This window comes from Xylona heveae (genome assembly GCF_001619985.1).
Source record: "Xylona heveae TC161 unplaced genomic scaffold L228scaffold_1, whole genome shotgun sequence".
NCBI classification, from domain to species: Eukaryota; Fungi; Ascomycota; class Xylonomycetes; order Xylonales; family Xylonaceae; genus Xylona; species Xylona heveae.
This window is the reverse complement of record NW_017264193.1, coordinates 1,058,508-1,081,179: the sequence shown is the minus strand read 5'-3', so window position 1 is coordinate 1,081,179 and position 22,672 is coordinate 1,058,508. Positions and strand designations below refer to the sequence as shown.

The 22,672-nt window shown below is 48.6% G+C and overlaps 8 protein-coding genes and 1 non-coding gene across 9 annotated transcripts; 4 read left to right on the top strand and 5 right to left on the bottom strand.

The window, feature by feature from the left end:
- The first annotated feature begins 1,255 nt into the window (after positions 1-1,255).
- On the top strand, positions 1,256-4,046 carry L228DRAFT_225971 (chromatin assembly factor 1 subunit B). Its single transcript, XM_018330400.1, has 7 exons — positions 1,256-1,284; positions 1,350-1,740; positions 1,796-1,898; positions 1,954-2,190; positions 2,246-3,053; positions 3,138-3,347; positions 3,425-4,046. The coding sequence occupies exons 2-7, from the start codon at positions 1,621-1,623 to the stop codon at positions 4,023-4,025; spliced, it is 2,079 nt and encodes a 692-aa protein (XP_018191773.1). The 5' UTR covers positions 1,256-1,284; positions 1,350-1,620; the 3' UTR covers positions 4,026-4,046.
- A 1,355-nt stretch (positions 4,047-5,401) lies between these two features.
- L228DRAFT_7863 (hypothetical protein) lies at positions 5,402-6,747 on the bottom strand. Its single transcript, XM_018336858.1, has 4 exons — positions 6,599-6,747; positions 6,357-6,540; positions 5,983-6,295; positions 5,402-5,919 (listed from the first exon to the last, which is right to left on the bottom strand). Exons 1-4 carry the CDS (start codon positions 6,656-6,658, stop codon positions 5,601-5,603), a joined length of 876 nt encoding a protein of 291 aa, XP_018191772.1. The 5' UTR covers positions 6,659-6,747; the 3' UTR covers positions 5,402-5,600.
- Positions 6,748-9,126: 2,379 nt separating this feature from the next.
- On the top strand, positions 9,127-10,353 carry L228DRAFT_242650 (CMD-domain-containing protein). Its single transcript, XM_018331496.1, has 2 exons — positions 9,127-10,132; positions 10,233-10,353. The coding sequence occupies exons 1-2, from the start codon at positions 9,505-9,507 to the stop codon at positions 10,283-10,285; spliced, it is 681 nt and encodes a 226-aa protein (XP_018191771.1). The 5' UTR covers positions 9,127-9,504; the 3' UTR covers positions 10,286-10,353.
- A 257-nt stretch (positions 10,354-10,610) lies between these two features.
- Positions 10,611-13,256, bottom strand: L228DRAFT_279450 (hypothetical protein). The gene is made up of 6 exons (XM_018335686.1): positions 13,225-13,256; positions 13,122-13,161; positions 12,560-13,047; positions 11,367-12,505; positions 11,122-11,292; positions 10,611-11,053 (listed from the first exon to the last, which is right to left on the bottom strand). The coding sequence occupies exons 1-6, from the start codon at positions 13,232-13,234 to the stop codon at positions 10,799-10,801; spliced, it is 2,103 nt and encodes a 700-aa protein (XP_018191770.1). The 5' UTR covers positions 13,235-13,256; the 3' UTR covers positions 10,611-10,798.
- Positions 13,257-14,757: 1,501 nt separating this feature from the next.
- L228DRAFT_207015 (MFS general substrate transporter) lies at positions 14,758-16,764 on the top strand (the record flags this gene model as incomplete). The annotated part of the gene is made up of 7 exons (XM_018329702.1): positions 14,758-14,855; positions 14,910-15,127; positions 15,190-15,242; positions 15,325-15,670; positions 15,724-15,976; positions 16,034-16,156; positions 16,209-16,764. The coding sequence occupies 7 exons, from the start codon at positions 14,758-14,760 to the stop codon at positions 16,762-16,764; spliced, it is 1,647 nt and encodes a 548-aa protein (XP_018191769.1).
- Positions 16,765-17,036: 272 nt separating this feature from the next.
- Positions 17,037-18,894, top strand: L228DRAFT_257689 (hypothetical protein). Its single transcript, XM_018334011.1, has 2 exons — positions 17,037-17,631; positions 17,739-18,894. The coding sequence occupies exons 1-2, from the start codon at positions 17,080-17,082 to the stop codon at positions 18,783-18,785; spliced, it is 1,599 nt and encodes a 532-aa protein (XP_018191768.1). The 5' UTR covers positions 17,037-17,079; the 3' UTR covers positions 18,786-18,894.
- A 201-nt stretch (positions 18,895-19,095) lies between these two features.
- On the bottom strand, positions 19,096-19,195 carry L228DRAFT_t5. The gene has a single exon. It is a non-coding gene; the product is annotated as a tRNA-Val (tRNA).
- A 420-nt stretch (positions 19,196-19,615) lies between these two features.
- L228DRAFT_7779 (hypothetical protein) lies at positions 19,616-20,018 on the bottom strand. The gene has a single exon (XM_018336850.1). It carries the CDS (start codon positions 19,907-19,909, stop codon positions 19,649-19,651), a length of 261 nt encoding a protein of 86 aa, XP_018191767.1. The 5' UTR covers positions 19,910-20,018; the 3' UTR covers positions 19,616-19,648.
- L228DRAFT_242646 (ANTH-domain-containing protein) lies at positions 19,653-22,569 on the bottom strand. The gene is made up of 5 exons (XM_018331495.1): positions 22,290-22,569; positions 21,972-22,209; positions 21,678-21,871; positions 21,508-21,619; positions 19,653-21,450 (listed from the first exon to the last, which is right to left on the bottom strand). Exons 1-5 carry the CDS (start codon positions 22,335-22,337, stop codon positions 20,129-20,131), a joined length of 1,914 nt encoding a protein of 637 aa, XP_018191766.1. The 5' UTR covers positions 22,338-22,569; the 3' UTR covers positions 19,653-20,128.
- Positions 22,570-22,672: the final 103 nt, after the last annotated feature.

Below are 22,672 nucleotides of genomic sequence, written 5' to 3'. Positions count from 1 at the left end.
ACCAACTAAACTGCCGCTTGGCTATGGACGGGTGCCATCCATGCAACGGAGGCTTTTAGTGGCCGTGGTTCTATGCTGCAGAAGGCAGGCAATCCCGTATGCATCTTAGTTTCGCATCACGCGAGCTCACCAAGGGCACAGCATTACGGAGGGATTGCTGTACTGCGGCATCCTCCCGTTGTCGTGCTTACCAATATCATACAAAGACTTCCAATCGCTATCAGGGCAAGATGAATATACTAACTCGTGCATATTGATAGTACTCCGTACATGCTTTAAAAAAAGAAGCTTCTTATTTGAACGCCAAGAAATCCACGCCCTACGCTGTAGAGAATACAGGGTGTCTCCGTTCGTTGACACTCCACGAACGCAGGGCGTGTCGAATGCTTGAAGCTCATTCCCGTGGTTGGAGATGGAGATAAGCTGGTGTTGGAGAGCGGGTGCCCACCGTTCTCTGTACGCACGAGTACGTACAAAACACCGCTCTAGGCAGCCATTCTCGATTCACGGACGGCATTGCAGTGGCCCTAGCGAGATTTCCACCCGCTCAAGCACGTCCGTGGCTGGCGATATGACTCCTTGTCTGTGAGTCAACTGGAGGAGAACCTTCCCAGATAAGTATCGGCCCAAAGGGCGATCCGAGGGATCCCACCTATCTGAGAATGAGATGAATTCCCCACATCATGGCTCATCGTTATATTAATTAAGTCTACGTACTCCGATACCTCCGTACGGCGCGGCTATATAACGATCAATCGGGACAAGAGCGAGGATGCTTCAAACGCTCATTTAATCTGTTCACCGATTCTTTTCAGCCCCCACATGCACGACCGCCGTGTGTCTCTACGCAGAATCAGAAGCAATACAAACATGATAGCGAAGATGCAGAATATCAAAACAAATTCGAAACTGAGATTTATTCCATGACCAATTGAACCGCAGATATCTTATAATTATGAATTGAAAGCAAGAGCGGACAGAAGAAGATTTTGGGACCTCTCACGCTCTGATCATGTGAATCTCGTTTGAACCAGTGCAGTCTCGAATCAAATCCTTGGTGGCCCTTATTGGTATGGGCTAACATGGCTCAAACGCTGACCATGCCATTGCAGACTCGTGATTTATGAGGTTTCACCAATTCACAACATTCCAGGAAGAGATCTGGATCAGGACAAAGAATAATTGATTTCAGTTAATTCATATGCTATTTATGCGGTAGAAAAATTATAAATATATTTTATCATGTCAGAGCATTCATTGCCAAAGTAAATAGTGGGGTTCAAGGTTGGTCGAGCTGAGCACCGGTCAAGCTCATTGACAAAACATGTTGATCTCTCTCGCCTTGTTAGTGCCGGCAACCAGCACAAAGGAGCTGCGACGAACACGCACAAACCGGCCCCATCGTCATTTCATCACCTCATGCTGAGAAACACTCTAATTCACAGCGCCATTTCACCTTTCAGCTTTGGCTTCGATGATTATAAGCTTAAAATTCGAATTGACGACTTCAATCCCCATTTGCATACCCGGCCCGTCGACGCCAGGGTAGCCGACCTGACCAACCTCCCATAAGAAGCAACTAGTCACAACTCGACGTCTTCGCGGGCTCGCTGAGCAAAGATGAAGGCTGCTCCTCTTCTTGTCGCCTGGCATAACGAGAATGCTCCCATATATTCTGCGCATTTCCAGCCCACTGGATCTGGGCGGCTCGCGACCTGTGGGGGAGACAACAATATTCGGGTAAGCTGAATCCTTGAAATCGAGCCGGGAATCATAATCTCATGCCCGTGTGCAGCTTTGGAAGCTCGAACCAGATGGCGACGATCGGAAAGTAGTATATTTGAGTACTCTAGTCAAACACACGCAGGCTGTCAATGTTGTTCGCTGGTGTCCCAGAGGTAAGCTGAAGCTTGGGCTGCTTGACACAGCATTACCCTTCTAACACTTCTTCAGGTGATCTACTGTGCAGTGCCGGCGACGACGGAAACGCTCTTCTTTGGGTCCCTTCAGAATCCCAGACACACACTGCCTTTGGCGAGGACACGGCTGAAGATAAGGAGACATGGCGGGTAAAGCATATGTGCCGCTCATTTGGATCGGAGATATACGACCTTGCGTGGTCCCCAGATGGAGTTTTCTTCATCACGGGTAGCATGGATAATGTCGCGAGGATCTATAATGCACAGACTGGTACATTGAATTGGATTTTCCTATTGGAAATGGAGAAAGGAAGCTAATGCCCGAGCAGGCCAAATGGTCCGACAGATTGCAGAGCACAACCATTATGTACAAGGCGTGGCGTGGGACCCCCTGAATGAATTTGTTGCGACACAATCATCTGATCGATCGGTTCATATCTATACATTAAAGACTAAAGACGGCCAATTTACTCTTGCACAGCATGGAAAGGTCACCAAAATGGATCTGCCGGCTCGGAGAATATCCTCCAGCAGCCCAGCACCTCCGGATTTGGGGAATAGACCATCGGTGCCAACTGAGGGCTCGTCTGTTACCATAGCATCACCAGCTCCCTCAGCTCCTGGAACTCCAAATACTGGCCCGTTGCCGATGAATCCTCCTGCCGTTACTCACAGTCGTCGATCATCCTTTGGCTCCTCACCATCCATCCGACGATCTGCCTCCCCGGCGCCCACGCTACCATTGCCAGCTGTTCGACCCATGGAAAATTCTCCTGGCCTTCATGGAGCACTTAGCGTTCGCAATACTAACATCTACGCCAACGAGACCTTCACCTCATTCTTTAGACGGCTTACATTCGCACCAGACGGAAGCTTACTTTTCACTCCTGCTGGGCAATACAAGACCTCTCATCCTTCTTCGACCGATCCAGGAAAGACAGCGGACGATGTTATCAACACTGTGTACATATATACCCGAGCTGGCTTCAATAAGCCGCCAATTGCTCACCTTCCTGGGCACAAGAAACCTTCTATCGCTGTCAAGTGCTCTCCAGTATACTACACACACCGTCAGAACTCGAAACCGACTCGGCATATTGTGGTGGATACTTCGTCTGCAGAGGAAGAAATGCCGTCCCTTCCAGAACCTGCTGTTCCAGCCAAAGCTTCCCAGGCACAAGCTGTCATGGAGCCTCCTCCTCCAACATCCACACCGAGCACGAATGACGTCCCTGCTGCAGATACATCTAAGCCTTTGGATGGAGAGGCGAACTCAACTTCTGCGCCACCGCCAGCATTTGCTCTGCCATACCGTATGGTCTATGCGGTAGCAACGCAGGATGCGGTCTTGGTGTATGATACTCAGCAGCAAACTCCTCTCTGCATAGTGAGCAACTTGCATTTTGCCACTTTCACCGACCTCACCTGGTAAGTTCGAACCGTCAACAAGTAGAGCTTTTTCCACTCTTGATCCAAAAAAAACTTGACTGACAAAAATCTTTCAGGTCCAACGATGGGCTGACACTGCTCATGTCTTCCTCGGATGGCTTTTGCTCGGCGCTGACATTTGCTGCTGGCGAGCTCGGACAAGTATACACTGGATCTGTGCCAACTGCTCACCATCCAACCATCAACATCGCTGCTGCCACTGCTTCTTCGGTGCAATCGACGCCTACTCCTACTCCAACCTCTACCACCGCCCCTGCCATACCCAAACAACCGGCAGCTGCTCAACCGCTTCCTTCGCCTTCGCAAATTCCATCTACCCGCCCTGTCAGTCCGACACGGTCATCATCCACCTCGTCTGTCGCTACTCAGTCAGGCACGGTCATTAGCAATCCGACGCCCGTGCTCAGCAGTGTACCGAGCGTTGCAGCAACACACTCGAGTGCTGTCGGAGTAGTGCCTTTGACAACACCTCCACAAACTCCGCTTCCAGGTCCCAGCGGTGCAGCTCTCTCGACCAATGCCGCAAGTATTCTTGGCAAAAGAGATTCAGCCCCTCCTCCTACCGAGGGCCACAAAGACGAGGGCAAGGAGCCCAAGAAGCGCAGGATCGCTCCCACCTTGGTCAGCGTCGAGGACAACGGAGATGCTCCGAAATAACGAAGCCATTTTCTTCTTCTCATCCATCTGCCACCCCTCTATTTCTCCCCCGGTCACCAACGGACCCATTTACCACGCGCATGTAACGTTTATATGCTATGAGCCTTTTACTTTTACTTTTCGGCGTCTGGTACCACCGTTATGGATTTATATTTTTATTCGACATGTCAAGCAAAATATCCGCGTCAAAACCCTTTTTTTCCCGCTATATGATTTCAGTTTGAATTGACGGACGAAGAGAAAAAGAAAGGAGATTCCATATGAACAAATCTTTTTATCCTTGGAATAATATCCTGTTATTTACCTTTTTTTCGGCATCTCTTCTATTTCTTCTTCTATCTTCTGATACTGTGGCTTCCCTTTTGGTCGCTTTTATCTTATTTTTCTTTTTTTTTTATTTCTTTTAACTTTTGTGTGGGCGCAACGGGCGCGCGACTGCGCTGCTTTTTTTTTTTTTTCCTTTCATTTATCCTGTATTGTCTAGGGCAACATGTAGTAACGCTTTTTATCTAGGAAATTATATTTATTACAAGCATCCCTAGGTTTATAGCCATTTTTCATATTCACTTCCTATACATACAACCTAGCTAAGTAGGTAGATCCAATCAGCTTAAAGGAAAAAGCACAAATGCCCTTCTCTCCCTACCCCCCTAACCCCCAACCACCCGATTCGGAAATCATCAAGGTTCGTCAAACGTCTAAGATGTCGAAATTTTCGAGTCCGCTGGGAGAGACGTGTCTGGGAGACGCGACGTGATTATATCTGATTTCATACTGTTCCACGTCGTCCCGTGACCCAGGGAAGATATCCATTGTTAACACCAATATCTTGCGCTCTTGGTGAATATCAGAAAGGATTTGTTCTCCGATGCCTGTAAGACTCATACAACTTATACACCATGTAGCAGTACCGGCTCTATATCATCAGGTTGTCAAATATGCTCACGAAAGGATGACAAGGTCATGATTCAGTGCTCAAGTGTTTCAAAGAGAAGCAAACAGGTATCGTTGTATTACTATCTTGCATAAAATCGTTGACAAAGAGGATTAGAAGCCGTAAAGCCCTGGGTGCGGAAAAGACAGTGCTTCGTGTTTCGTAAAATCCGAGGGGAGTATTAAAGCTGCTTTCCACCGGGCGATAGTTGGCACAACAATCGTGTAAAGCGCCTGCAAACATTACAAAGGGGAGGCGAAAACAGAGTACAACAAAAGGGGTGACACAAGGTGTAACGAAAGGGCAAAGGGGAAAAGGGGGAATAAAGGTGCTTGAACCGCGTCCAGAAATAAATCACACCGCTTCCTTCAAACAGTAGAGATCACCATGCAATGCCGCCTTGTGTCCCCTACCGCCAGTCGTGATTAGCATATTAGTAGCCTCCCATGGTTGGCGTACATTCTTGGCTTTCTGGTATGAGACAAAAAACGAAAAAGTAAAATCAAAAAGACGGCTTGGAGAACGGTTCCATGTCTGGTTCGAGTTGGTGGGTATTAAATGTTTGCGAGGCCAGGTATCATTGGGAAAAATGGCGCGGTAGTCAATCCAAGCCGTGGATTCTGCATTCAAGGGCTTGGCATTCATGCCGCCAGGGTGCGCTCTTCTTCGCGGCCGCGGGTCTCGCCATTGGCGGCGCCTGTAACGCTGCCAGCCGCCTCAGGCTCTTCCTCCTCTTCTTCTTCGCCGTAACCTCCAGCCTGGTGCTGTTCAGCGGGGACCCAGAGGCCGCTTTCACGGTCCTTGAGGGGTTGGTCCTGAGAAGCAAGATCGACTCCCTCACCCTCACGGCGCTGGTGGCGGCGTTGAGAAAGAGTACGGGCGCGAGTGGAGAGCTTCGGCTTGACAGCAGCGTTGGCGGTAACCCAATTGGTCAGGGCATTCTCACAATCTTGGATAATTCTGTTTACAGTAAGTTAGCAAATAATGAACCAAAAATAAAAAAGGAACATGGAGGTGACGTACGCCTTGCTGGCCTCATAGCCGTCATAGGCATCGCGAGTCTCGCCAGGGGTGACTGGAGTGTCATCAATCAGCTCGAGGAGATGCTTGCCGTAACCAGCAATAATGGCAAGCTTCTCGCAGTGTTCACGGAGAGCGTCAAATTGGTAGGTGAAGGCTGCCTTGAGCTTCTCGCGAGTAATGTTGGACAGCTGAGCCTCAGCGACGAGAGACTCGGCCTCGGCACGGACAAGCTCCTGCTCGAGCACAACAATCTTGGGGGAGTTGGGCTCCTTGTACTTGAGCTGGGCAATCTGGTCGGTGATCTTTTGCTTGCCTGAGAGGGTGTTAGCTTTCAGGTGGTACTTCTACATTTATGGGGGAAAATTTGGACGTACGGTCTCGGCTGGGCTGCACGGAAGCCTCAATGTTGCGAATGCTCTTAATGGTGACACGGTATTGGTCGTAGCGGTCGACAAATTGGTCCTCGAGCTCACCAATCTCGTAGATTAGGACACCAAGCTTATCGGTAACGTCCGAAACATCATCGTCGCAAGCCTCTCCCCAAATTGAGAGTTGTTGCTATATATAAATTAGTAACTAGTCTTGAACGACTGTGTTTTGGGACGGGTTCACTTACAGCGACTTCCATACGCTCGCGGCTGACCATCTCCATGCTGCGCATGACGTTCTTCTCCATCTTGACAAGCTGAGCAAGCTTCTTTGCCAGGTCGGGCCCAAAGGCACCGGCCGCAGACTTGCGGAAGGCATGGCCTGCACCACCTCAACGACAGGGAACAATGTTAGCCCGCATAATCAGTCTCGTGACACATGCACACATCAAAAGCGACGGATGAGAGCTTGCTGTGGTCTGCTCGATGATTTCAAAAGCCATGAAACAAGCAAGCATGCAAGCTTCGAAGCATAGAATAGACTGAAACAGGAAGTAAGAGCGGCCCAAAAAGAATCACTCCATGGGCGATTGTAATAAGTATGCAAGGCGAGATTGGATGTCAAGTCTGCATGGTGTCTGAAAACAAGCGCGTAACACATAAAAATTGGGTAGACAAAGCTACAACCAGGAAACAGAGCTTCAAGAACGCGCTGCAAACAGAACAGATGGCAAGACTTCAAAACACCCGTATCGCATCGCTTCTTTGTGCCCATGGGAGTTCAAACACACTCACCGATGTTTCCACGACCGAAGAAGCGGCCAGACTTGGTGGAAGAAACGGGCGGCGGAGGGTTCTCCAGCTGAGAAGCAGTAGGAGCGCGCGACTGGCGCATAGAATAGGTACGATGCATGGTTGGCGATGGAGAGCGAAATCTAAATCAGAAAAAATTGATGAATTCAAGGGGATGATTTGACAATGATCTGCGGGAGGGGCACGAGCGAAGAAGAGAAGAGTATCGCGTGCGTGGGAGAGGGTGAGAGTGCGGAGAAAGATGAGTGAGATACGAGGGAAAGTGGAGGAAGATCACTGGGAGGTCTGGGAACTTATTGAGGGTTTCGCTGTGGCTGGACTTTCTTGCCTTGGCCCTTTTTTTGCCTTTTAGGCCTTGGGGGGGCTTTCGCTACGTAACCAAATGCAATGCTTGCCATTTGATGCGGTTGCCCGGTTGATGACGTCGGTTGGCCCGAACGGCCCATCGGCCATCATCCGACCAAACCCGCTAAAAGCTGCATTCATAACAAAATGGGCCCTGGCTCCATTGCGAAAGAGACCCTTCTTTTCGTTCCAACTTTCTGCCTTCAAGTCTCCAACTCCTATTTCTGCTACAATTCTTACCTCGCGATGATTATTTGGAAAGAAGCATTCTCTTTGATTTGATTCGACGATTTCTGAATTTACAAGCTGAAATTATCATGTTCCATGGGCCCCGGACTCTTTGTTGTGAACATGTACGGCTGAAGCTGGCCACCGATCGATTGCATAGCGATTACTTAACTGGCCTTACCACATTTGGTAATCAGCTCTTGAATTTCTCTTGGGCAACACCATGACGTCATGTAAAGTCCCACTGCGGGAGCTCCCGAGTCCGATAATCACATCCATATCTCTTTACAAAACTGTTTTTGAAATCGGGCTCAGCCTTGCGGGTCTGTACTCTCTCGCCTTGAGCAATATCTCAGTGTGTTTCTTCAACCATTGTGGCTGGGCAGGAGTCAGGATGTCTCACCTAGAAAAGAAGAATGCAAGCCAGGATTTTCCTTGAGAAATTCAAATGACTTGCATGCTCCCGGTTAAGCAACGACCTCGAGATGACAGTTCTCATCCTTGAACAGCTCGGCAAAGTATCATCCATGCCGAAAGTCAAATTATTATTTTCATCTTGTAATGCTATGTGCAAATCGATTAAATTCAAAAGTGGGATCGTCGGGGTTTGCCCGATCTCGCATCGACACCGCCGTTTGTATCGGAGAAATCCAATGGTCCTGCGAACCGGACGAGCAAGAATGTAAAAATTTGCAGGGAAAAATTGAACAAATTGACGACGGGGCCAGCTATTGTAGCAGTTGGCCGGACCTATGGCCGGCCTGCGCCGGATCATGCATGTTCCGCTCGCGGAACCAGTGGACCATGTTCAGCTCGCGTGGACCCCATTACTGCAGTGGGTCATTGAGATCAGATTTGCCTTGTGGATTTCGCGTGTTGAGATGGATGATCACTCTGGTCTGTGCATATGTATTAGTCCTGTAATGACTGCGCAAGAAGTTGAATTTTTGTCACCTAGTGTAGATCAATTCCACGGTCAAAAGGACGTTGATACCTTTTTCCAAATGCTTTTTCCAAGTGACTTTTTATGTTCCAGTTATTCAAACGGCGTCAACGCCGTTAGAAATGATGGCCTGAGAGTCAATCCACATTCTGCAACAAATGAGCTTTAAAGATAAGATCAGTCCATTTTGCATCACGACATTATTGATATAATGAGCAAGAAAATTTGATTCTCTGAAAAGAGAACTGAAACAAAACGCTACTGCAAGCAAGAATTTGAGTCTTGCAACCCTGGAATTTGAGTTGAGACATGTGGCTCACAATGGGTCCCTTGTGGCTTGTTCGCTTGACTAAACGAAGGCGAGACTATCATTGAGTGGGGTTAGGGCCCTTTTTTCGCGCTGATCCCCCGCAAACAGGTAAATGCATCGATTTAAGGATCCAGTAGAGCTATCCCAGCTTACTCCTAATGAACTATACTGCACTGCTGCTAGCTATTATGATACACAGTAGCTCCTCATCCCAACGCCACATGAGCATGTAAAACCCCAAACTCAATTGCTATACCCGAGGATAATCCTACAATGCTTTCTTCAGGCGGGGCCGGGCCATCCGTTGCTACACTCGATTGCTTGCTTTTACTTCCAGACTACCTTTCCAATTCTCTTTGACCCTTCTGCTATTTTTCTTGTACTACCTATTATTTTTTTCTCCATATCCAATATTACCTTACATCTGTATATCTATTCCCTCTACCTACCTAATTAAAGCTCTAAGGCTCTCCATCTCCATATCAAGCTCAAAAGCAAACAAAACATACACAACCATGCTCCACGCCGCTCTACACACCTCTACTCCTCCGCCTTCCGCAAGACCTGCTGCCTCTATTCCCATCAAACCACCCACTTCCTTCCCTTCCTCTGGTCCCTCCAGCGGCGGCAGCGGCAGCGGCAGCGGCTTTGCCCCTCAAACCAAAGCCCAAGCCAAAGCCCATCAAACAATCTACAACCAAGGTCTAGAGATTCTCGCTGAAGTCGCGGGGCCAAAATACGTCGATGAAGTCATCAACCATCCTGTTCCTTTATCCTCTTCCGCTTCATCACCTGATGAAGCTTCGTTCTCCCAGCCCATGCATGACCTCGCCGTGTCGACCTGCTGGGGCAGCGTATGGTCTCGGCCCGGACTGACGCGCAAAGAACGCTCGCTTTTGACCATCGCGTTGCTTGCCGCGCAGAATCATCCTGTGGAATTGGCAGTCAATGTGCGTGGCGCGCTGCACAATGGCGTCTCCGAGACGGAAATCAGCGAGACGTTGCTCCACACAGCGGCGTATAGCGGTATACCTGCGGGCATGGAGGCATTCCGAGTCGCTCATAAGGTGGTGATGGAAGTCCGAGCCGAGAGTGAAGGAGGCGGAGCCGGTTCTGGAGATGATACAGAGGGAGGAGTGGACCCTAGAGGAACAAGGGGGTCAGTAAAGACTGGTATGGAGGGAGATGCGGGTGTGGTTATTGCTAGTTAGGGCGAGATTGTACGAAGGTGGTTATGGCTTACTTTCCGTTCATTGTTACTTCATCTCACTTTTCGGCGGCTGTTGTCTCGTCTGACGCTTTATGGATGATTGCTTATCGTGAGAAGGCAAAATCCCGAGACGGGTGCTCGGAGTTTCTTGTTGGGATTTTGGGTGCAATTTGTAAAATGAGCGAGTTGGAGCTTTGGAGTAAAAATTGGAAAATGATCTTGGAAAACAAATTGCTTGAAAAGGATTAGTATGCATCATTAGTATTCTCATTCAAGATTGGACGAATCATTTTTTTTTTGAACATGACTTTTCGGCGACCTGCGGAGATCTTCAAATGGAATTTGCATACCACATAGTGTAATGCATCCTCATGCTTCAGATACAGGTATCTGCATTGAAAGCTGTTCAGAGTTCGCCAAACCAAAATGACATTATTCATCTATTTTCATCTGCTTTAGAGCTCGCAAGTAATGGCGGTCCGCATATAAGGGCTTGCATGAACGGTGAGTGAACGGCAAATACTGCCAGTGAGAAGTGAAAAGAAATACTAGGAAGTAACTAGGCCATATTTTTTAAATGCACATCTCAGGCATGGCCATTACCGCCCCTCTAGTACCATCGCTGCATTCTCGAGAAATGCATTAAAGCTCTTGACCTGATGTAGCAGTCCGCCGCCTGGACTTGAAGAGCTTACATCTTGCGCAAGATGAACGAGATCAAGCTCAATGCTACGACCAGGTTTTGCCCCATCTTTCGACGTGGCTGTGTCCTTGGTCTGCGCAGACTGAGCGGATTGGCCACGCTCGACGGCGAGCTCAATATCGTGAAGAGCGGCGTTGAGATCCTCGCGGCCCTGGAGAATAGCATTTGTCATTACATGTCTATTGTACAGAGGTCCGTCCAAGGTATAGTGTGACTCACTTGTGCGATTTTACTTTGTTGCTCGTGTTTGGTTCGAATGGAATCCATTCTGAGAGCGATACGTTCTCTCTCGCGCCGAATCGAAAGCAGCTCTTCGCGGAGAGCAATTTTCTCCTTGTTGGCTTGTTTGAGACGAGTAGTGAGACCGAGATTATTGTCTAGTGCTTCGGTCTGATCATTCATTTGTGGTCAGTGAGTGAGTCTAGTCAATACACATAGGTCCACTTATGACATAAAAGTCGCACCATTTCAAGGAATCGGGCGTTAAGTTCTTCTCCAAATGCTTCGACTGCCTTTTTTCTCCGTTTAAGGTCGGTTCGTATTGCGTCCTCAGATGCGTTCTCTAAGCCAGTTTGGATCCGATCTAAGCTCCGGTCGACCAGTTCTTTGCATATCTGGCTCAAGACATCAACTGCATTGACACTACCGTGCTTGCCAGGAGGAATGTGGGTCTCGATACTGTCGACCTCGTGTTGATCAGCAGCGCGAGGACGGGCGAGACGGTGCACAGTGATTGGAACGGAGTCGATCTTCCGACGCCCGCGTCGGGTTATCTGATCCTCTGAAGCGCCTGCAGGAGATTGCCGCCGTCGTTGCTTTTTTGGAGGACGAGACGTACTCGCTGCTTCGGTTTCCGCAGGTCGTTGAGGCCCGGCTGAATTCCTTTCTCGTAGGCGGCCTTGAGGAGAGCGAGTCTGGGGTTTGCGTTTTCTTATACCCTGTTGTCTTGATTGTTGGACTGTTCGATCGGCCTGAGGCTCTGTTATTTCACTAGGCTCTCGCTGTGAAGGCTGTAAGGCGGTGGGCTCAGCTGCGGATCCCGCTGATGTTCGCTTTGGCCGCTGGTTCTCCTGTTTAGAACCAAGGTGTTTGATAGCTGACTTTGGTCCGGCGGCATCCTGGCTTTGCTCATTGGGCTCCTCGCCTTCGTTGTTCTCAGCTTCCTCCTCGTCACCATGTTCTGTATCCTCTGAAGCTTGTTTATTCTTAATACTTTGCACGATGCTCCGCCGTCGTCGCTCACGCCTCTGTCCACCCACTGGTGGATTAGGAGTTCTCGTTGTCCTTGGTTGCTCCTCGGGAGGGTGCGGCGGAGAAACTTTGATTGACACGTCCCGTCTTCCAGGTTTGGGTACCGTAATTGGTTTAACAGACTTTGTGGAAGGCGGTTGTTCCTGTGTTTCAGGCTCTGCCTGCTGTGAGACCGACTGTCCTCTCTTTCTCTTCCCAGTATATGTTGGAGTTGCTGCAGCCAGGAGCTCTTGCGCACGAAGGGTAGTTGTAGGTGAGGAGCCGGTCAGGCGACTGGATGAGCGGATGTCCTGTCTGGATGAGGTCGGTTCAGCTTCTTCTGTTTGCTCCGGTACGTCATTTAGCACTCGATCTAAACAGACTATTGTAAGCGGAGAAATCTATGATGTAGGCCGTGGGATCTCACCAGGATCTCTCCTCCTTGTTGTTGACGCTGTATGATGTTTCTTCACGGCGGACGGCTCGATAGGCGTCGCTCCCTTTTTAGCTGAGAGAGTTTGATGCTCCGCTGGCGCTGGAGCTCGACTTGAAGACCTTTGTGATGACAATGGCTGGCTGTTAGGCACTTGGACACTCTCTTGCGCAGAGCGTTGAGAAGAGCCCTGCGCGTCTCCTTCAACCTGGGGCAACGTCCTTCGTGTCGAGGTTTGAGGATTCCTGTGTGTCGCTGCAGTAGTATTCTCGGGTGCGCTTTGTGTTCGCGAACGTGCAGACGCTGATGGCGTAGGGTTTGCACTTGGAGTCCTCCTGCTTGACCTCTGGGGCGGCAGAGCTTGTGGAGTTTTTTGTCGTCGTGACGATCGTTGTGCGGGGAGTGGCGCCGGAGCAGGTGCGGGAGCCCTTCCACCAATGGGAAATGATAAGCCAAAGTCGACGTTTCTGACTTTATGGGTTCTGTTATCTCGTAAATTAGCTCTCTTCCTCATACCTGTCGCATTTGGGTGTCGCGTTCAGCGATTTGGACATACCCAGCACCTCGCTGGCGCATCAAGAAGCGCTCTTCGCGATCTATTTTGGATTGATCAGCAAATGTCCCGTAGAAAATAGCAAAGGTTCATTTCATTAACCTACTTGACGCCATTGTGTTGATCGAGAGTAGAGCGTCTCAGCGGGCTTAACTGTACTCCGAGTACGTGACGAACGCGCTGCCGCCATAAACTGACAGCACGCGAAGCGACCAAGCTTAATTGAGGTCGTCTTTTAGCGGGGCGGCAGTTCCAACTCACTGTAATAACGCTTAGCGAGGACCCTGAATTCTCCGCGTCACTCTCTTCTCTTCGCCTGCATTTGAACCCGAAAAAGCGCAGTTCACCCAAGTGGCCTGTTATTCGCTGCACGAGTCGCTAGGTTATTTAACTAGCTTCCTGATGAAATCCTTTGAAAGATCGGTGAATTGCCCGAGGAATAACTAAATGGGCAAATGGGTATTATCGTACTTGTTCTGTCCATTATCAAAAAACAGCTCTACCTTTACATCTTCTCACGTCTATATGTTTTCGTATCTATGCTCTCGGTGTTTTCTCACTTAAATCTAAGCAAAACAATTAATGAAGTCTTGAAGACAGAAGGCAGAGATGGACAGACTTATCCACAATGGCAGCGAACACATCAGGTTGGTCCAGGAGTATATGGAGTAGAATAATGTGCGCAATTCATCAGCTATTAGGCGAGCCCTTTCTCCTTTTTTTCGGGCATTTCAGCGATAATTTGCACGCCTGGTGGCGCATACGCAACCAATCGTTGACAATTTCAGCGAGGATTTTTCTGCAAGTGCGGCATGGCACTGCTTGGACGTCCTTGGCAGATTGCTAGATTCTGTCATAATCGGAAGGAGCGTCTTGGCAAGTCCCATCAGATAACTTTCTTCAGAGCTGTGGGTCAGTTGTTCCTTGCGCGCCAAGAACAATGGCAACAACATCATCCACTGCTACGGGGCGCTCTCCTCGTGTAATAAAGAGCCTATGTACGAACCTGGATGCCGAGTCCAATTCCCGGTCCGAACAGATTGTTTCTATTGCCTTTTTAGGATGGATTTTCGTTCTGACAGGAGTCTAGAGCGATTTTGGTAAACTCTTCACGGCCTAAAAGATATTATCTTCATTCAATCAGGGAAATCCGTGTTGAGAGACGACAAGCAATTCGACAGCAATTGACACACCTCTGGCGAGGCCAAGAGTTCCTGTAATTTTACTCTTTTCTAGCCCAACCGCCAAGGTCCGAGTTTCGGACTCGAACCAAACTTCTATCAAGAATGTTGTTTTGTGAGAACCAGGATTATCCAATAACTCTCGAGCAAGAATTATGGAGATCATGTCTCCGAACTGCCGTGTGCATGGATCCACTCACCCGCTTCCTCCGAACCGTGGACTAAGCGGATCAGATAACTTTTTTCTTTCGTTCTTGTCGAAGGAATGGTACTCTTTATAGCCCGATGGCACCCCTCGTGGCACGAGATTCTTCTAATTTCTTTTTCTGAACGACAAGAAAGAAGATATCTTGCTCAGGGCAATGGCTGTTGAACCAGAAACACCGCAGCCAAACGGCGGGCTTGGTGAGAAAACGGTCTCCCACCAAAATGTCCTTGCTGCAGGCGACGAAGAGTCAATGGCCTCGGGCGACGAGCATGTTCAAGATGGAGTGAAACGGATGGAATCCATCACAGCTGCTTGGACGATCAAAGCATTGGTGATCACCTATCTACTGTGAGCCAAATTTGGATATTTGCGAATGCACCACATTGTACTGATCATGGCTAGTGTCTACATGGTCTCTTTTATCAATACTCTCCAGCAGCAAATCACCAATAATCTTTCTTCTTATGTGACCTCTTCCTTCCAACAGCACTCATTAACCGCAACTACTCAAGTATTATCTGGAATCATTGGAGGCGTGTCGAAGCTCCCCATGGCTAAGATGGTTGATATTTGGGGCCGGGTTGAAGGATTTGCTCTATCTGTTTTCCTCTGCACAATTGGTATGGATTTGGGACCCTTCTCATGCATTTGCAATTTTCCAAATCGCTGATCCAGTCCTTAGGTCTCGTGTTGATGGCGGCTTGCCAGAATGTCGAAACTTACGCTGCAGCGCAGGTATGTCAATAAATCTGCAATTTTCTTTCGGAAAAAGCATTTCCAATCTTGGATTCCGAGAGTGGAAGCTCACATTTTGCAGGTCTTTTACTGGGTTGGCTACAACAATATGGACTATGTAATCAGTATCTTTCTGGCAGACACCACCTCTCTCACGAACCGAATGATTATTTATGGTCTAAACTCTACACCTTATATTGCAAACACGTTTGCCGGCCCGCAAATTGCTCAGCTGTTCTATGAGCATAGTAATTTTAGGTGGGCGTTTGGGGCCTTTAGCATCATAACTCCTGTGATCTCCATGCCGCTTATCCTCTCCTTCGTCCTTGGTTATAGAAAGGCAAAGAGGATGGGATTGGTCTCTCCGAGGGGAGCGTCGGGAAGGACTTGGCTGCAGTCAACTTGGCACTATGCCAGAGAATTTGATGGTAAGCAAGGTGTATTTTTGCATCTGTTTTCCTTCGCTAATGAATCTGAAAAGCTGTCGGGATGCTCCTTATCATTGCTGGCTGGGCCCTATTGCTCCTTCCTTTCAGCTTGGCGTCCTCTCAAGCTGAAAAATGGCGAACTGGATCCATTATCGCAATGATAATTCTCGGTGGTCTTTTCCTCATTGCATTTGTGGCGTGGGAGAAATTCTTTGCACCAGTGTCATTTTTGCCATTCAAATACTTGGTTGATAGGACGATTATGGGCGCGTGTCTCTTGGCCGGTACCTTGTTTGTGGCATTCTAGTATGCAAACCATCCAATTTCCAACCTGTATTGGTATCTCTTACTGACAAGAGATAGCTGCTGGGATATTTACTTTTATTCATATATCCAGGTCGTGTTCCAGATGAACATACGGGACTCTGGATACATCTTGAACATTTACAGTATTGGGTCCTGTTTCTGGGCGCCAATTGTTGGCTTGTAAGTTCTGTATTTTGTGATGTTCTGTATGCCATCTGCTGATGAAAAACAGATTGATCCGATGGAGTGGTCGTTTCAAGTGGCTTGCCATTGCCGCGATCCCGGTTGAAACTCTAGGAACCGCTCTCTTGATATATTTCCGCCACCCGGGCGTAAACGTTGGTTACATTGTGATGTGCCAGATATTCAATGCCTTTGCTGGAGGCACTTTAGTCATGTGCATGCAAATCGCAGTAATGGCGGCGGTCCCCCATAATGAAATTGCCGTTGTCAGTGCCCTTCTAGGCCTGTTCTCTTCGATTGGCGGTGCAATTGGCCAGTCAATTTCTGGTGCTATCTGGACCAATCTCATGCCTAGGGAGCTTGCCAAATATCTCCCTGCAGACGCTCAGGATCAGTTGGCAGATATCTATGCCTCTTTACCTGTACAACTGTCTTATCCTTGGGGAAGCCCCATCCGTCACGCAATTGTCCAAGCTTACGGTGAAGTCATGCGGAAGCTGATGATTGCTGGCTCGTGCTTTATGCCGCTGGCATTTATTAGTGTGTTGGTGTGGAAAAATATCAACGTTAAAAATATCGAGCAAACCAAGGGCAAGGTCTTCTAGATTAGAAAAGTAATCTGGAGACACTAAAAGATACACGTTCTGAAGAAAAATTCCCAATAATTATAATTACACTAGAAATATGTCTATGAAAAAGAAGAATTGTTTGATATTTTCCAAAATTTACGGCAGAGTCAGAGAACAGTACGCAGTGCAGGGTAATTCCGAGAAAGCTCCCCAGTTGGGACCTCGACTGATTTCTCCGCATTGGACGGGAGCTGCCGAGCACACTATATATACTAGAGCTCCACTTCCCCATAATCCTCCGGGTCACCCAACAATCTAAACACCCCGCACAATCACGACAGAAAAGCAACAATGGGTTGGTTCTGGGGCTCAAAGGACAATAACAAACAAGAGGATCCCTTCGCACAGCTTGACCCAAGTTTACGAGCTTTTTTGAGGAAGGAATCGCCAATAAAATACGACACTCAGAGTAGCGGCACCACTGCTTCGACTTCTGACGACGCGCCGCTCACAGGCCACCAAGGAGGCAAATACGCCGACATTGTTTTTCCATCATCCTCACCAAAGACAGAAACCAAAGCGGACGATCAATCTGCCGAGGACGATCAGCATAAAGTCCCACCCGAGTCACTCTTCCAAGATGGCAGATATGCTCATATTTGGAAAGGGTATAAGTCGCTCTCGCAGCATGAAGAAGAACAAAAGTCAGAACAGGACAAGCTCATGGACGTGGTGGATGCTTTCAAACAGCGGAGAGCGCAGATTGGAATAGCAGCAGTGGAGAATTGCGCTGAAGAACAATGGGCTCTGAACGATTGCTGGCGCAACGGGTCTTGGAAGAGTCGAGTAGACATGTGCGGGACAGAAAATCGTACCTTTTCAAGATGTTATACCACGCAAGCAGTATGTCATATCTCCTTTCCTCACTCTTTCTATTTGCCTATCCAGTCCTTGGCTACATTTTTCTTGTCAATTTACTGCGCTCTAGCTAATCACTATCCAACGAACAGCGATTCCTCAAAGCCCTTGGCTATGTCTCAAGCTGGGACCGCCCAGCCGAAGTCGAAGAACAAATTCAAATGCATGCCGACACGCTCTACCATCGAATGCTTGATCAGCAACGGCAGATGGATGAGGCAAAAGCCGCAGGGAAACCTATTCCCAAATTTCCCCCGCTGATGCCTGGAAAGGGCGCAACGGCATCTCAGGATAACAATACCGCAGAAGTGGTCTCCAGTATGCCGGACGAAAGCCACATGAATTGGGTCGATCGATTGACCGGATATTATACGCCTGCTTTACGGGAGAAGAAACGGCCACCCCCTCCGTCTCCTTCTAGTTTTCAACCAACAGCGACAACTTCTCCTGCTTCCACCGCGCCCGGGTCGGGGAATACAGAGACATACGCATCGACGACGGACCCCGCCGCCGTCGCTGCAGGACATGTTCGAGATCAAAGCTCATTATGGTCAAAACTGTTTCCCAATAGCTCTTTCAGCACAACCGGTCCTCCAACAGAAGGTCCCGCACCATCATCCTCAGCATCTACCTCTCCTTCGTCACCAGCACCAACAACAAATCCAACAACGCGCACACCAATTCCCTTTGAACTCCCTCCAGACCCGAATGCCCCCAAATCATCAATGTGGTCCTGGCCCACATTCAACCCGTTCCAAGCCGCCGCCGCATCATCAATATCATCTACATCTCCTCCTGTTCCCCGCAACGCACCTGCAGATCAACAGCAGCAACATCAAGACCCCAAAGACCAACCCGTCCGCAACTCACTCGGATCCATTGAAGACGTCGACGTGCGCGAAGCAATCTCCCGACTCGCTCCCGACGTACAAGCCCAACTGCGTCGCAAAATTGAAAAGCTCCCCGAACTCGAGCGCGAGATTGAATTACGTTCAATCGCAGCGGAAACCGTTCTGGGCGAGAAACTGGTACAAGATGTCGCCGATCGCGTCGAAGAGCGGGAGAAAGCTCGTGCAGAGAGACGCCGCACCGGCACCGACACGTTCGGCGATAAAATTAGTTGGTTCTTTGGATGGTAGTCTGTCATCATATTCTTTCAATCCCATCTACATCTTCTACATGAATCGCAGTAGAATTCGAACTTGCATGTACAGCTCAGATACGTTTTATGCGTAGAATAGACAAGACAATGAAATATGACTCTCATCATAATCATGTCAAAACTCTTTTTTACTATTTTCTATTTTATTTGTTTTAATTTTTGATTTTTCCCGTAGTAAAGCAAAAAGAAATAATCCGTAACTAAAGACTTTCAACACTTTGACTGGTCCAAAAGAACTGGGTTCTAAAAAGAAATCGTGATCAATAAAAAATATTCGCGCAAAAAAATGACCAGACCCGGGTTCGAACCGGGGACCTTATCGGTACCAAGGCTTCTTAGTAGAAGCTCATGTTAACGATACGTGATGACCAACTACACCATCCGGCCTTTGTTGAGGTGCTGGCTCACTTTCTCATCATATATCCCACAACGTTGCCGTTAATATACTGTCTCTTTCCATTTTTGAGTGTTATATCCCATATCATTGATTCATCTGCATGTTGATTATCCTACACATTTTACCATAGCTTGTTCGTACGAGTATTCTTTCCGCTAGTGAAACCTAAGATGTTAAATACTGACGAATTCGCTAATCTTCGAGAATTTAGTTTCATTTAACACAAACGGAGTACTGAGCCGGCTCCGAATGAGAAAGCGGGTAAGGAGCAATGTATATCCACAATATGTACGGAAAGTGACGGCATGGAGATTGGGAATTGCTCGGTATATATTATATTAGCGACTACTAACTACTGTTTGTTGGCACACAGTTAGGCAAGTAGGCAGGATAGTGAGACAGCAGAGATATGATAAAATAGGGGACGTGGAGGCAGATCTCCGTCATCTCGTGGCAGGATATTCGCGGAAGAAAAAAAAAAAAAACGATAAAATCTGAGGGCCTGAGGTAGAGCCTAAGCGCAATGTGCGAGCAAGGTGCGACGTAGCGTGATAAAGTTGAAAAAAGGAGACGAGAGTATCCCATTTATGGGGCGCGAAAGGACAGGAGGGAAAGAATCTGAAGGTGCGCGTAAAAGTTAAGCGGGAAAATAATGGGCCATTCCTGTCATGTCTCGAAGGGAAGAAGTGTATATGACAAGGCATATCAAGGGATATATAAGGTACACATCCCTTGTAATACCACTGTTTTTGTGGAGGTAAGTGCTGTCCCTAGTGAACGTCTGCCTTACTCGCAATGTTGGTATCAGAAATTATGCGACTGCGCCTAGAAGGACACAAAACGGCGTCGCGTATAGAATGACGTGGCATGCTAGAAATTACAGAAAAGTGCAACAAAGTTGCTGCGGGCGACAAGGTATACCCTCACATCCAGCCTTGTTGAGGAATATTAGGGCTTTGTTGACTGGGTTGTCCAGGTCGAGGGAAGACTGGTACAGTGGGCAATTGCTCAAATCCACCCATGGTTCCTTGGCCAGCCTGCCAGCCTTGACCGGTCTGTGCATTGTGAAACATGCTCTGCCGGAACGGATTGGTGCTTCCCGTCTGGTTGGTAGAGACAGGCTGTTGGGGGATAGCCGGGGATGAAGGGCCTGCAAACTGGTCACGGGCAAAAGGATTTGTGCCTGTGGGAGCTGGCTGCAATTGAGGAGCTGCGGCAGGTGTGCCTTGCGGAGAGATGCGTTTTGCAAACGGATTTGTTGGCTGTCTCTGGAGCGAGGTGGTCGTGGTTGTTGAGGGAGAGAATGTAGAGTATGACGATGCGCTGGCACCAGTCATATCTTGAGCCATAGACTGCCGGAATGGATTTGTCGATTGCTGCTGAATAGGACTTTGAGGAGAGAATGGCTGCGCAGCTTGCTGTGATTGCGGCTGGAAATTTGGAACGCCGTTTTGCGGGATTGAAGCCAGCGAGGACTGCTGGGGACTAAATGGCTGAGTAATGGGGGACTGATAATTGTTGAAGCCTCCAGATCCCAGGTTGGTTGTCTGCAGCGGTGGTGGTTGTTGCGACGCATATTGTGTTTGAATTTGAGGCGCCTGGCCATAGGACCCAGCAGAGGCAGTGCCGAACGGCGCCTGTTGCATAGCTGATTGCCCAGTAGGAAATCCTGTCTGCTGGGGCGCAGTAAAAGGCTGCTGTTGCTGTTGCTGCTGCTGCTGAGGAGATATAAAGCCAGACGGTTGTGGCTGTTGCATTATTTGCGGGACTTGCTGGAATTGTGGCATCTGCTGCTGTTGCGGAGTTGGTGCAAACATGGGCTGTTGATTCTGCTCAATAGAGTCAAAAAAGTCAATGAGATCTGGAGCAGGACCCTTGGCAGCGGGCTTGGAGGGTACAGATTGAGCGGCGCTGGGGGAAGGGAAGCCCTCGCCAATCGTAAATTTGGAGGGTGCAGGCTTTGAGTCCCCAAATGGTTTGCTTGCGCCTCCGCGCTTCCTCGCATCTTGTTGAGCAAGGTATTGCCGCCGGTTCAGGTCAAAGTCTGTGTCGTTGAGATATTCTTCAAGAGAGTTGGTCAGACCAGTTGGTGCATGTTTTATTTTAGGAACTTCTAGCCTTGTTGCGGTCTCAAAATGCCTTGCCACGCCGAGAAAAGTAACAACTTCTTCGGTCTGTTTGGTGAAAGTCCTATAGATTCCCAGCGCTCTCTCAGCATCAAATTTCGACAGTTCAAAGAAATGCTCTGCAAGCACGTTAGTATGCATAGCCTCACAACTTTAGAATGAAATCATCGACCCACCCAGCACACTGATTGTTGCCTCATTCATGACGTGGAACAAGGCCAGCAAATCCATGGTCAAGAGCCGGAATGCTGTCAGTGTAATTTCATTCTCGGGCTCTTCTGTCAGCATCTGTGAGAGCCCATGTCAGCGGGTTCATTCATTGAACGAGAAATATAATCGCTCATACATCAACACATTTGACAAGAGCCCCGATTTGCAATTGGACCTGCTCAGTTTCCCGCAGCAAACCCTTCTCGATGGTGAGTCGCTTGAGTCGACCCTCACCGCTCCGCACATAGTCAATTTTGGTCTCTCGAAATCCTTTTGAGCGCTCCAGCAGATATTGCACATAGCATCGTATACTGCGACCCTGAACCTGGACTGTAGCCATTCCGTCAGTCACACTACTAAGCTTCACCCCACCACTGAGGGAACCAGGTATTATCTTGAGTAACCTCCGAAGCTATGAGCCATTACGCACCATCTGTGAAATTACTTATAGCCAGCTTGCGCGGGGAATGCGCAAGATATTGAAGGGTGACATCCGGTTCACCCTCTCGGATCATGAGATGCACTATGATCAGACCCTTAAAGACGATGGTCCATGTAGAGTCTCGCAATCGATTTTGGAGGGCACGAAAAATCTCTGCGACACCGCTCTCGCCAGCGTGTGTGGCTATGAGGATATGCTCGACATATTTGGACTTGGGCGCAGCAAGCTACACACGGAGGAACCGGGTTAGCCACGTCAATCATACTGTGAAACCCACTGATATTCAGGTGGACCATGAGCCCGTACCTTTATCTTGGTGCCGCCCTTGACAGACTTCTCAAAAGAACTTGACATTGCCTTGACGGTCGAAAGAGTGGGCGTGAGAGCTAATGTCCGAAACTACACAGACGGAGCTATGCTAGGAAATGTTGCGCAGGTACTCGTATAAATTCCATAAGCTCAGAAAGAATAAATAGATGAGATTACTTTTGTAGTCAATAACAACAATGATGGCGATTCATCGGAGAGACTGGCACATCATAAGGCTATGGTATAAGGCAGCCGCAGTGGAGCTGATCTAGTATCGTCAACGTCGTTGTCGACCTGGGGGAGGTTGCGGCGGCGGGAATGGCTTGCCGGGGGATTTGCCGGACAATGACGGAGGTGAGGGACACGAAGGGATAGAGGTA